We start from the raw sequence: 13754 nt of genomic DNA, 5'->3' as shown, positions 1-13754 counted from the left end.
ATTGCATAGTGGTTCCGCTCTGTTAGTGTAGTCGGGATTGAATTCCCAAGTTCCCAACTACTGCGGTGACGGGCGAGTAATTTTTAGCAAAACTCTTGTATTTCTACAATGGTTCTCGTGACACTGAAAATTACAGTACAGAGGTCAATATTAAACAAGTGTATAAGACTTGAGGTTACGGAAGCCGATAAGGGTCACGAGTTGTCGCTTCCGAGTTGTCGCTTCCAAGTTGTCGCTTCTATTCCTGGAGGGATATCATTCTATTACAATGTGAGAGAGGGGGGTGGGGGTGTCAGGAAAAATTTAAGAATCTAAAAGAGGTTTGTTACACTTTGTTAGTTTGCTAGTTTATTGAACCCCCCCCCCCTCCCCGTAATATATTTTTCCAAGTTGTCGATTCCAAGTTGTCGCTTCCGAGTTGTCGCTTCCTAGTTGTCGCTTCCGAGTTGTCGCTTCCAGGTTGTCGCTTCCGAGTTGTCGCTTCCGAGTTGTCGCTTCCTAGTTGTCGCTTCCGAGTTGTCGCTTCCGAGTTGTCGCTTCCGAGTTGTCGCTTCCAAGTTGTCGCTTCCGAGTTGTCGCTTCCGAGTTGTCGCTTCCAAGTTGTCGCTTCCGAGTTGTCGCTTCCAAGTCGTCGCTTCCGGGTTGTCGCTTCCGAGTTGTCGCTTCCGAGTTGTCGCTTCCAAGTTGTCGCTTCCAACTTGTCGCTTCCGAGTTGTCGCTTCCAACTTGTCGCTTCCAACTTGTCGCTTCCGAGTTGGCAGGAGAGCTTGGGAACTAGTCGGTGGCTGTTCCTTTCGCAGCCGCCGTCTCATCCTGGCGGCGTTTTTTGCTTCCAAACTCACATTGCTTGCTGAAAAAGAACAAGCTGTAGAAGAAGAAAAAGATAGCGATGCCAAACGAAAACGAAAATCTGAAGCAGAGGTCACATCCTCAACGGAGGCCAAAATCACAAAAACAGAGGAATCCGTAAGAAAACTAAAGAAACATTTGGACAAGAAGACGTGTCCCAAGTCACTCCGGTTAATACAACGTGCGGGCAAACATCCCGCCAGACGAACAATTTAAAAAAGACATTCAGGCGGTTAAGCAAAAAGCCGAGCAAGGTTTTATTTCTGCCTTACTGCCGCCTTAACAACGCCTTTCTGCCTTACTACCGCCGCCTTGAACAACAAAAAATTAAGCTTCAGCTGAGAGATAAAACATAGGCTCGCCGTATCGGCAGTCTGAACGAGAAAGGCTTGTCAAACAAATCCAGATTGTTGAGCTGTTGCTCTAAATTGGCTGCTATAATTGACAGTTTTACAATGCCCGCCGTTGGCGATTTGTTTCTGGATTTGTTTGACAAGCCTTTTTCGTTCAGATTGCCGATACGGCGAGCTTTTGTTTTATCTCTCAGCTGAAGCTTAATTAATTTTTTGTTGTTCAAGACGGCGGTAGTGAAACTTGGCTAAGGCAGAAATAAAACCTTGCTCGACCTGTTTTTGCTTAACCGCCTGAATGTTTTTTTTTTTAATTGTTCGTCTGGCGGGATGTTTGCCCGCACGTTGTAACGGAGTGACTTGGGACACGTCTTCTTATTCAAATGTCTCTTTAGTTTTCTTACGGATTCCTCTTTTTTCTGATTTTGGCCTCCGTTGAGGATGTGACTTCTGCTTCAGCTTTTCGTTTACGTTTGGCGTCGCTCTGGTTTTCTTCTTCTACAGCTTGTTCTTTCTCAGCAAGCAATGTGAGTTTGCAAGCAAAAAACGCCGCCAGGATGAGATGGCGGCGGCGAAAGCAACAGCCACCGACTAGTTCCCAAGCTCTCTTGCCAACTCGGAAGCGACAACTTGGAAGCGACAAGTTGGAAGCGACAACTCGGAAGCGACAACTTGGAAGCGACAACTCGGAAGCGACAACTTAGAAGCGAGAACTCGTGACCCTTATCGGCTTCCGTACTTGAGTACCTGTGGGAAAACGCGCTGTTCCACTACTTAGGGATTTTTCAAACTCGTTCAATCAGTCTGTCTATTGTGGCCGAGCGACGTTCTTGTTCAGAAAGGATAAGGACAAGTTTACGACTTAAGCCCACTTTCTTCTTAAAACGGACATTTCGCCGCGGCAGAAACTCGGCAAAGACCCGAAAGTACTGTAAGAAAAGACATAGTTTTGCAAATCAAATATGTCGTTTTGTTACGACTTGAGCAACGACGGCGGGAACGACAACGCCGCACTGCACATGCGTTTTTTTATTTATACATTTCTTTGCCGTCCTCTGCAAAACAACAACGTATTCAACGTAAAATGACCAAATTTAAGATTTTGTGGAGAATATGAACTGCACACGATGGTGAATTAATTATTCATTTGAACATGAACGCCACTCCCACCAATTTGGTTCCTGAGTAGTTCACTGTTTCTGTAAAAGTTGAACGAGTTGAAATAAATATTTTCAGGTGACGTTTTCTTGGGCGTTGCCCTCGTCGCTGTGCTCCCTAAAATAGGGACTTTAAGAAACCACGACGGCAACGAAAACGTGGCCTAAAATTACAAGTTCGCGTTACCTGTACTTCTTCGCGATCATTCCAATTCTTTCAACTTGTACAATGTGGCCGAACTATCCAGTAACAGAAAAGTTGGGAACGACGTTCAAGTTGAGACAGAGAATGAAAAAATTAAAGTCATGTGCTCACGTTGTCCACAAAACCTTAAATTTGGTAATTTCAGGTTGTACAGAGTTACAGAACGAGAACGTCACAACAAAATAGGATTTAATGAGAAAAGCAATGGCCCTGCGGTACATTTGCCAAATTCAAGGTTTTGTGGAGAACGTGAGCACATGACGGTAAATTTCTTGAACGCCTTTCCCACCCGTTCTGTTACTGGAGAGTTCGGCCACATCAGTGTACAGGTTGAACGAATTGGAATAATTACGAAGTAGCACAAGTTACGCGAACTCATATTTTCAAGCGACGATTTCGTTGGCGTTGCCGTCGTGGTTTCTTTGGCCGAGTACGGCAAAGAAATGTACCAAAACTTATAACGCAAGTGCAAGGCCTTTGGTTTGGCTTTGTCATTAAATCCTATTGTTTTGTGATGTTCTCGTTGCCGTCGCCGTTGTAACTTCTTAAACTCCCTGTATAAATATCCCAAATCGGCCGTTGAATGATGCAAAATTCAAAACGTGTCGCGTCTTCTCGACTGTTTCACTCGCTCTTATGTCCTTGAGAGAAGGAAGATGCTACTTGTAAGGGCCCGTTAAACAGTCACTACAGTGGCTGAGTAAGTTGGAAATTCTCAGCCTTCACTCTCCTTTGTTATCTTTTAGTAGTGGCATGATTGTCAAAAGTTATTTTGAAAATATTTTAAAATCATAGTTACTACTGACCCCAATATTCTCCGTATCTGATTCACTAGTCATAATTTGGATCATGTGTACTATAGGTGGTCTCGGTCGATATGTCCACCGATATATCGCCCGACAATCGGTCGATATATCGACCGACTAGCGACCGATAGTCGACCGACTATCGACCGATATATCGGTCGATAGTCGACCGATAGTCGGTCGACATATGGACCGAGACCACCTATAGTACACATGATCCCTAAAGGCAAGGCTGCTACGAAGGATAGAGAGCATGGCAGATTTAATGCGTGAAATTATTTCGTCTTCCACAAAGCTGCTTACCACAAGGCCAACCTCATTCCCAGGGTCCAAGGGTCAGGGTAGAAGTGACAAAAATATAATGGCTCTAAAAAAATTAGATATAAGGACTGGCTAATAAATGGAATTCTCTTGTACCCAGCACGATTCCTTTAAGCAATGACGGAAAACATGGCAAAGCAGTGTGTCGCGTAAGCTGAGATCGATGGGATTGAATTGCGTAATAATTAACTAATACCCATATACCCTTGCGTACTTCATAGGAATCAAAATGGCGGATTGGGGTGAGTTTTTTTCTTATGGATCATTATAATCAAAGTTCTGCTGTAGCCTCATTTGATTTCTATCTGTTTCATACGCTAAAGACGACGAAGACTTCGAGCCGCAAGAATTTGGTGCTAAACAATCAGATAAATGGGAAGGAGAGGATGAAGATGACAACGATGTGAAGGTAGCCATTAATTTTTATTTAAAACGCCATGAGATTTGCGTTTAGTGTCGTCGGCTTATTCTAAGGAAGGGGAGCCCACACTAAGCTTGCATGTTTGATTTGTAGGAAAACTGGGACGATGAAGAGGAGGAAGAGTCCGAAAAGAAACCAGAGCCGACACAAAACGAAACCGGCAAGTTGAGATGAATGATCACTTATTGCTAGTATTAATTAATAAATTTAGAATTATACGGCTTCCGTCGGTGCACGTGCTTGCAAGTGTCCATTTCCAAGCTAATAATTTTTTTGTGGACGTCATGTGTCACTGTAAGGTCTGAAAATAAGTGTCCGTTTGGTTTTCATTCATTTGTCTGAGAAGACGATATGTTCATTGATTTTATGATCTAAGGCTCCATGGTAAGCACGTTATGTTGATACGATTTTGTTCTTTCATGAATGAAAAACGCAGCTCCTCAGGCTAAAGTGAAAAAAAGAAAAACATTTAAGCAAGTTTTACAAGAAAAGGATGAACAAGCAAGAAACAAAGCCCTTAAAAGAGAACAGGAGAAAACATCATTGAAAGAGGTCAGAATACATACGATTCTATAACGTGATTGGATTAAATGCTCTAGTGGGTTCATTTGACCCATAGACTTTGTTTGATATCAAAATGTAATACAGAGAAAATAATGTTTCAGAATTTTAATAATGCAAATAAATTTTTGTAGCATTTCGTTTGCTGCCCGTGAGTATGCCTTGTTTGAATTATGACTGGTGTTTAGGCCAGAAATACGGAACGCATGGGGGAATTTTTCAGTTTTGGAATTCCAGAGGGGAAAGAAAGGGTTAACTGTCTTTTCAAACCATACAATAGTAGGTTAATTTAAATCATCCCATCAATTGTAAACGGTTGATTGTACATTGTCGTCATGATGTATGGATGTTTTCTGTAGTCACCCAATTCAGCTTGATCACTGTACCAGCCATTTAAAGAGTTCATTTCCTTAATGTCATGAGAACAAAGGAGTTACATGTAACTTGGACAGATCTAACAGTAATGTTTTATATAGGTTGTGTCTAGTGGAGGTCCGTCCATTATGTTTGAGTCTGTTTTCATGATATGGTCCCTGAAAACGGACGCAAACATAATAGATGGACCTATGTTGTTGTTATTATACAATGGTTTGATTGCAATGTTTAAATAATCTCTCCTTTTTGTAACTTCAGAATTCATACACTCATATTCCTGATAGCTCACAGCAAAAATATAAATAAATAAATAAATAAATAAATAAATAAAAAAGAAAGATCTTTTTCCTTCATTCTTTGTAGGAAGAAGTGAAACCACTAACAGAAGAAGAAGAACTAGCAGAAAAACTCAGAAGACAGAAGTGAGTTTTGTTATACAGAAAAACCACTAAATATGGGCAAAGCTAAACTTTGGAAACATGATTATGAACAGATGGTTTCTTCAAAGTTGGCTTGTTTGAGAAACATGTTTCAGAAGATAAATGTGTGTCCATGAAGCAACAATGACATTTTTCGCTGAATTTAAAAATAGGATTTGGATTTAGGATTGGGGTCAATGATTTAGATTTTTGGCTCTATATTACATAATTAGTATAGCATCTTATACTATTTTAATATGGTTTTACGATTTAGATCTCCATACTAATAGGATATATAAGTATCCCCAATTAGCAAACTACAGTATTGCAGCAAGCTAGAATGACTGACCCATTAATAAAGTTATTATTATTATTAAAGTTATTAAGTCACAAAACTATCTTCTTCAAGGGACATTTGTTGAGGGCTACACTAGGAATGGTTTGTTTCTGCAAGAATATTCCCGCCATGTTTCAAAGTTTAGCAAAGGCTCTAATGGTAGCCTCTGAATGCAATATATTAACAGTCAAACCTTGAAAAGTAATATTACTCCTCATGGATGGAACTTGAAATTATCACAAGGATATTCAACAACACAAAATTAACAATTGAATTCCCAGTTAGCTTTTAGTTTAAATTCTTAACTGCCTCTCCACATTAGTTAAAAATTCAACTTAATGCACTTTTATCTTTACACTAGAAAACTTAATGAAAATGGATCAATACTTCCAGTCGTTATAATTAAATTAATCTAATTTAAATGGTGAATTGAAAAGCATCAAAGCTAGTTTCAGCTGTTGGAAAAAAACCCGTTCCTCTCCTCCCATTACATTTAATTGTGATCAATCAATGAAGTAATTTGTTTTTTAAATGTAATTATTATAGTACAGAGTAGGTCCTGCTGTAAAGTAACTGTTAACACTGACTGTCAATGACTAATTAGGTTATAAGGTTTTGCTTTTGTGTGAGTATGTGTTTGTTCCTTGGATTTTTTTTATTTTAATTACTGTCTGAAATGTTTAAATTTTCCTATATACTACCCTTATTCAAAGTTTCAGATGGATCAACTTAGAATGTAAAATTACCACTTCTGATTCACTTCACTGTAATGTTACGCCATGTAGTATAATGTGGTTTACAATGAATAACTTTATAACTTTTACTGTAAGAAACAAACTGGAAAAAGAATCAAATGGTCATTTCAAATAATTATTATATGGTTTGCTTAAATGTTACTCGACATTACTGTTGTGTTTGACATTTTCAGATTGGTAGAAGAGTCAGATTTGGAAATAGCAAAACAAGCTTTTGGTGAGCAATGGATACATGTCTTATTCTCTTTAAAATTTTATTTTAAGTCAAGCATTTATGACAATTAATGTTGTTATAGGAGATATAATTATATGTATTCAGTACTTACCAAATCAAGGGATTGGTGGTTTTGTATCCAGTGTACCATGTACGTTGTAAGTGAGCACAAATATGACGTTTGAAAAATTAATTGCCATCCTTGATTTATTGCCCCTGGTTAGATAATCTTTCCCTTTCTGAGCAAACAATAGAAAAAACCCCAACCATTATTTGAAGAGATATGCTACAGTCATGTAGCACTCCTTTGTCAACATCATTTCAAGTGATAATTGTTTCTTTTTATTGATCTTCCAGGTATACAGGATGACACAGAAAGCAAAAGCATAGATGGAATGAACCCTAGAACAAGAGAAGAGTTTGTGGAACTGAGTCAATTAATTGTAGAAAAATTATCAAATTATGAGGTAAGAATCCTGGTTTCTTGTCTGCTTCTTCTTGCCATCAACTATATGTTGTTTAGTGTGTAAAAAGTTGTTATTTTCAAGAGAGCTGGAAGTCTATGGCTGAGCGATGTAATTAACACATCAAAACTTGGCCTGATTAGTACTTGTTTTGTTACATGTAATACTAAGCTTGGTACCTTTTTACCGTACTTTGTATATTGATGAGTTGTGCTAACAAATAGGCTGCAAAACAGTTGTTTTATTCTGTTGAAATAAGTGGAGACAAACACAAGTCATTGAATGCATGAACTCACAATGTGTGAAGTACCAAAAGTGTGTGCCTTAGGCATGTGATGGGAGGAAAAAAAGATTTCACTTTCTGTGCAGTGAATTTGTTCTGACTTGGGGTTCCATCCATTAATATCTGGTAAGATGTCAAAACTACATTGAAAGCCTTGTCTGTTTGTAAATTTGAAATCGCCAGTGCCTTTTTTTGCAGGCCTAAAGCATTGTCATGCTAATCTAGGTTTGGGCAAAACACAAAATTAAAACGGCAACAACAACAACAAAAACCCCCACAAAACTACCGGTATCCAAGTTACTGGTAATTAAAAGTTAGAGATAACAGGGGCTCCATTTATTTTGTTGAGTGAAGGTAGCAAGTGAGAAATAAGTTTCTTTCCATTATTGTTAATAACGATACTACAGTTATAAGCTAACGTCAGAACATCATTGAGCAGACAGCTGATGAGAAGAAATCATTATTCTGATGAAGCAAGAAGTTTTAAAATTTTGCTTTAAATAGGTTCAAATTCCGCCGCTCCCTTGGGTCCGGCTTTCCTCCCCGAGGCTGGTAATCAAGCCTAGCTTTTTAAGGGGCTACAATGTACATGTACATTTTTACATTTAGCGGGCAAAAAAAGTGCTGCAACTTTGATAATTTTTATTTTGCAAAATGTCCCTGGAACACCAATATAATGGATGTCAACTGATTTTCTTGAATAGAAAACAAGTCATAATCATAAGTGATAGATGCATTTTTCAGTCAGTGATACAGACCTACTCGGAAAAAGAAAATCTTTGTTTCCCCAACAAGAGTTGAACCTATGACCTTCCGATCACTAGTTCATAACATCACATTTCTTTCACCTGTATCCACTCATTGACATTCAAATCCTAGCAGTGTGCAGGACTTTTGTCGCATGAACCTAGTTTAATGGTCTGTCTCCCATGACTCTCTTATCGCTCAGTGGTGGAGCATCCAAACTACGTGTAGCGATCCGAAGGTCATAAGTTCAATTCCTGTTGGGAGAAGTTGGATTTTCTTTTTCCGAGTATGCCCGTGTTACTGACTGAAAAATTCATCTTCAGATCATTATTTTATTCACCAGGTCAAAACATAACAACACATATCTTTCACAAACCCTCATCAGTTCTTTGAGATTTTTCTAAGGAAAAGAGAAGAACTGGAAGAGATAAGATTATTTTTTTGTTTTTACAAAAGGCTATCCTTCTCCGTCCTGGCCATCCATGACCAAAGACAGTTATATACATTTATAGTCTCAGTTAACACTACGCTGTAGTAAGGTAATTTGAAACAAAACTGAACCGTCAATTTTCAGTTTCCGTTGATTCCAATTTTTAACATAACATTAATTGAATAGGCGGCTTTTGTAGATCTATTTTAATTACAAGAAATTCATGGCATGACAGGAATAATTCAGATCTTGAACCTGGAATCAAACAACTAACATTCTTCTTTTCTCGTTATTCTTTTCAGTCCAGTACAGAGTATATTCCATTCCTGGAAATGCTGTTTAGAGATTTATGTGCTGGCTGTAAGTAATAATTTGTTCTTGGTCAAGGCTTGGTAGTGCAAACGTTCGAGTATATTTCAAAATTTTCAAAGTTTCACTGTGAAAAGAAACTTGAAAAAGAACAATGCCATCTTTAAATACTTCTGGGGGGATTGGGGTACTCAGGTATATCAGTGACAGGGAGGTGTGAAAGAGTCCAAATTTTTCAACCCAAGCAAGTTCTTTTACACTAAAAACAGACCCCCAAAAGTAAGTCCAACAGCCCAAAATGTAACGCCTAAAAAGTCCAATTTTTCTAAGCATCAAAAACAGTAAAAGTACAAAACACCAAGAGAATGCGAGATATTTTATGCATCCACCTTTATTGAATCATCGTGCATCTGTCACAAAAAAGTGTAATTTCTCATGAATGAACCGCTATAATGGGAGTTCCCTTTGCTATGTCATGTTATTTGCATGATTTAAACTTGTTAGTGAAATTGTTTTACATCAAATCAAGAATTTTAGGGTCTGATTTTTATCAACCCCCAATGAAGTCCTTGCCAAAATCTTTGTATCAAAAAAGTCGACAAGAAAATTTCTAACACAAAAAAAGGCCGAAGCCATGAATTTCATACCCAAAGAAGTCTTCCCACCTCCCTGTCACTACTATACCTGAGTACCTCCCCCCCCAGGGCCTCAATAGGCTTCCTTTAAATAGCCACAGAAACAAACAAAAAAAATCAAAACCACCTTCTGTGTATCAACACAAGTCTCGACTAGACTCTTCTTAGTAGATAATAGTAGATAATTTTCTAGTTCTGATTATGTGAGTAGGTATTTCAGAAGTTTGCAACTGAACTGTCAGATTGACTGTCCCACATGTTGTTTATTTCAGTGGATGCTGAAGATGTTAAACGGTTAGGTAGCACAATAAATATCCTTTCATCAGAAAAATTAAAAGCACAAAAGGTAAGAGTTGTCTCATGAATGAATGACTGGGAAAGTTCTATACAAGTGTCAGTCTCAAATTCGAACTACACTGTAACTGTGGGAAAAAGCTTTGAGGTGTTACAAACATGAAGTGCTTTGTGTCTCTTTTTGGGAGGTGGACTAAATATACTAGTGTTGTGTGCTGTACCATTGCACTTGACAAAGTTTTTGATTACTTTGTGACAACTTTTTGATGTCTTTAAAAGACTGGTTTGCTGCTAGGTAGTATACTTCCCTGGCTGATAACAGCATAGAAAAAAACCAAATGAACATGGATCTCTGATGCAGGGTGCATATGAATTTGCTCTGTTTCCAAGATGTGTGACATCATCACATTGTAGCTCCAAAGGTCAACAGTTCATTTACCTAGTGCTCAATTGAGAACGGACAGCTTGAGGCTGGTGTTTTGCCCTTGCTTCTTTAAATTTACACTATTGTGTTGTTTTTTTGTCAATAATTACTGTGGTTTTGATGATTATGTGAAGATGAATAAAGATGCAGTCTGTTTCATTTTCATTGGCCAGGGTTTGTTTTAATTTTGATTGTGGTATATGATTTGATTCTGTCTTGCAGGCAAAGAAAGGTAAAAAGTCTGTCAAAAAAGCAACTCTATCAGGGGCCAGTGCCAAAGCTGGCAGAAAAGAAGACTTGGATGCATTTGGTGGAGGAAATTATGATTATGGCGATGAATTTGATGACTTTATGTAAAGTTGACTTGGACAATGAAATCATGGATACTGAAAAATGTGAACCTCATGCTGGATGCTGGTATTGCTAATGCCAGCACCAAGCTAGATAAGAACTTACCTTACTAGATCATCATCACACTGAATATGATGCTAACTTCTAAGTCAGAATCTTTATAGCATCCCAAATGCCAATTTTGAAATCAACTTACTCAGTTGATGATGGGGTAAACTTGAAAGTCAGCCAACTTAAGATTATTGAAGTCTCTACTGGATAATAACTGTAGAGGTGTGGTCAAGAATCTCCACAGTAGTTATGGTCATGTTGGCTGCAAAACTCTATCGATTTCTTAGAAAAACAAAAACCCTTTTTAAATATTTGTAATCCCAATTTCTTCTTCCTTGTCTGTCAGTTGAGTACATCACAGTCATGTAGTTATGCTGTAAGTATGCTATTGCTCTTACCATATGTAGCTTCTGGCCAATTTAAGAACTATTCTTCACTGGTTATGAATGTTAGCCAAATACTAGGAATCTTGACTTAACCCTTGAGGCCCCAAAGGTAACAACAATAGCAGGGCTGTCATTAAGAGGCGGGGGCCAGGGATTTCCGGTTACTAAGAACGTGGCCCCCGGCTATTTTCATAGGAAAATAGAAGAAAAATAGAACCAAAAGAAATTCCTAGCTGTTTGATTCCCTGCCTACTTGCTGTATTTATCTAGCAACTTGAGATCTTAGTGACAGCCCTGCAATAGCACTACACATACAGGCCATGACAACAAAGGAGATCATCACCATCATCATGTCTTGATGGTTATCAAAATTCTCCCAACAAGAGCTACAAGAAATATATAGATGGCAGTGAGGAGAATGTGCATGTCCTCATTGGGCCTTAAATGGTTAAAGGCTGTAATATAAACACATTCATGGTATAGCTGTTCAGCCATTGTTGTAGGAAGGTAAGAAGCCAACACCAATTCCTCAGTTGTGACATAAGCTATGAACTTGTCAACAATTTCTTGCTTGGAGGTTTGGAGAAAAATAAATAGAACACAATAATTTTTTTTAGAACACAATATTATTACTAACTAGGCCTACTCCAAGAACAAGCCAGTCATTTGATGCCCAACTGTACTTGAGAAAGTGAGATTTTTTTCTATTCCTGCTGACATTTTTTCTATAAGTATGAAAAACAAAACTGTGTACAGTATCACACATGCAATAAACCCCATTTGATATATATCAAAATCTTTACCTGGCTTTGAATCTAGCAGAAGGATTTGAAGAATTTTCAAGATGCTGTCACTGTTTCCTTCCGACTCATTGATTTCATCATTTGACAAAAGTTTGTTAAAGAAAGTTGAATGGTTGTTGCAAAAATGTTGTAAATAGGCCACTTAAATGGTTTCATCATCAGGCTGATATTTTTTTTTTATCACAACACAGGAGGTGTTGATGTGATGTTGGTTGTAAAATCAATGTAAGCCAATTTAGTTTTGTTTTAATGCAGTTTAAACAAGCTTTCATTATTTTTCAACACTTTAAACTGTTTTAGAAACAAAATAATGCCAAAATTATAAATATTGAGCAAATATTGAAACTGTTTAAATTGTCCTTTAAATCTTCTGGGAGTCTTGAAAGCAAAGAGAACGAGACCACATATCTAGGATTTTGATACTTTTAGAATTTGTGCGACAGAGACTGAAGACAAAATGATTTTCAAGCTGAGAATGTCTGGCACACTTCATGTTGAATATTAAACATGAATTTCAGCCATGCTGTCTTTCTGTTATGTGTGCAGGTGCCAAGTTTTCCCCTTTTCAATAACAACTTTGTAAGAACAGTATAGATACTAAAAAAATATTTTTCATGGTCAATTTTACTAAATGAAGTCAGGCAGTGCAGATAAGAGTATGTTCCTATGGTCAAACCTTGTTAATGCAGACACCCAGCTCACAAGAAGCAAACCAAAGTGTTGCCATTTTAGAACTACTTAGTTATTTATAATAATGTAGAGTATATGAGTAAACGCCCAGTTGAAGGGCTTTGTTCATGAAGAGCCAAACACCTACACATGTCAAAATTTTAGTTTAATTTCTGGGTTTTTTTTTTTATCAAAACTACAACCAAACTCTGGAAAAAAATGGAGCTTGACTAAACTGTCACAAGGCCATATTAAAAATTAACACCAAAACAAAACAACAAAGGAAATCTAGAGAAAACAGAAATGAAAGTCAACATCCCTTTATCATTCTGGCCTTAATAATCTGGTCCCTCTATTAATTATTGGGGGAAGGGGTTTGGCTGTTCTACTCTATACTCTGTTTACTCCAAGAGAACCAATATATTGAAACACAGTGTGTTTCTGGCACCATTGAGGGACTGGTTGTTAGAAATTCAAAGCCTAGAAATATTGACTGGAACAAGTATGAATGATCACTACTGCTGTTATGGAGCAAACTTCAAGGAACTGTTCATGAAACCTTATGTTGTAGGTTAACATACATGGAAGTCTGAAGTATTGTTCGCACACTTGAGCCTTAGTCTACGAACAGTTCTTGAGAGTTAAGTTCATCTAATTAGGTGCCTTTATCATTCTGACTCCGATTTCCTTTAACTTATTTTTCAGTTTATTTGAATTATTTCAAGGCTAAACACAGAAACATGCTCTGAAATTAATTTATACCCTGCATTGGTTAGAAGCAATGTTGATTAAAACTATGCACAGCTGAAGTATGATTCCCAGATGTCACTGTACCTCACTCTGGAAGAATAGAGTATGGAATCAAGAATCTACGTTGCTCAGGAATGTACTGAAGTGATTTTACATAACCAACTCGTAAAAGTGTTATAGACAGGGGATATATGATCCAAGGAAAATGGTTAAGTAAAATCACTTTATTGTTTTCCTTTGTTGAGAATTTAAATAAAGTTATGTAGTTTTCTAAGAAATGAATAAAGTAAATCGACATGACTATATCTATGGTGGTTCTTGCTTCTTATACTCGAAAGGCCGTTAATTTTATTATAGGAAGTTAGTGATGATTTTGCGGAATAATTGT

At 37.7% G+C, this 13754-nt stretch overlaps 2 protein-coding genes across 2 annotated transcripts; one reads left to right on the top strand and one right to left on the bottom strand.

The window, feature by feature from the left end:
• Positions 1 to 209: 209 nt before the first annotated feature.
• LOC146476875 (uncharacterized) lies at positions 210 to 3822 on the bottom strand. The gene is made up of 2 exons (XM_085114015.1): positions 3671 to 3822; positions 210 to 865 (listed from the first exon to the last, which is right to left on the bottom strand). Exon 2 carries the CDS (start codon positions 810 to 812, stop codon positions 429 to 431), a length of 384 nt encoding a protein of 127 aa, XP_084970141.1. The 5' UTR covers positions 813 to 865; positions 3671 to 3822; the 3' UTR covers positions 210 to 428.
• Positions 3823 to 3872: 50 nt separating this feature from the next.
• On the top strand, positions 3873 to 13671 carry LOC146476874 (eukaryotic translation initiation factor 3 subunit J-A-like). Its single transcript, XM_085114012.1, has 10 exons — positions 3873 to 3930; positions 4012 to 4097; positions 4203 to 4269; positions 4546 to 4661; positions 5409 to 5467; positions 6730 to 6773; positions 7128 to 7237; positions 8997 to 9054; positions 9911 to 9984; positions 10579 to 13671. Exons 1-10 carry the CDS (start codon positions 3918 to 3920, stop codon positions 10711 to 10713), a joined length of 762 nt encoding a protein of 253 aa, XP_084970138.1. The 5' UTR covers positions 3873 to 3917; the 3' UTR covers positions 10714 to 13671.
• Positions 13672 to 13754: the final 83 nt, after the last annotated feature.

Source organism: Pavona decussata, unplaced genomic scaffold, assembly GCF_977016875.1.
Source record: "Pavona decussata unplaced genomic scaffold, jaPavDecu1.1 SCAFFOLD_72, whole genome shotgun sequence".
NCBI lineage: Eukaryota > Metazoa > Cnidaria > Anthozoa > Scleractinia > Agariciidae > Pavona > Pavona decussata.
The sequence above is the reverse complement of the archived record's forward strand: the minus strand, read 5'-3'. Positions and strand labels throughout refer to the sequence as shown.

Bases quoted from the DNA above. Each gene is read 5' to 3' on its own strand.
- LOC146476875 (XM_085114015.1), bottom strand. From the start codon at position 812: ATGAGACGGCGGCTGCGAAAGGAACAGCCACCGACTAGTTCCCAAGCT.
- LOC146476874 (XM_085114012.1), top strand. The intron at 4,270-4,545 runs GCAAGTTGAGAT...TGAAAAACGCAG, and splicing joins GCCGACACAAAACGAAACCG to CTCCTCAGGCTAAAGTGAAA. The intron at 9,985-10,578 runs GTAAGAGTTGTC...TCTGTCTTGCAG, and splicing joins AAAAATTAAAAGCACAAAAG to GCAAAGAAAGGTAAAAAGTC.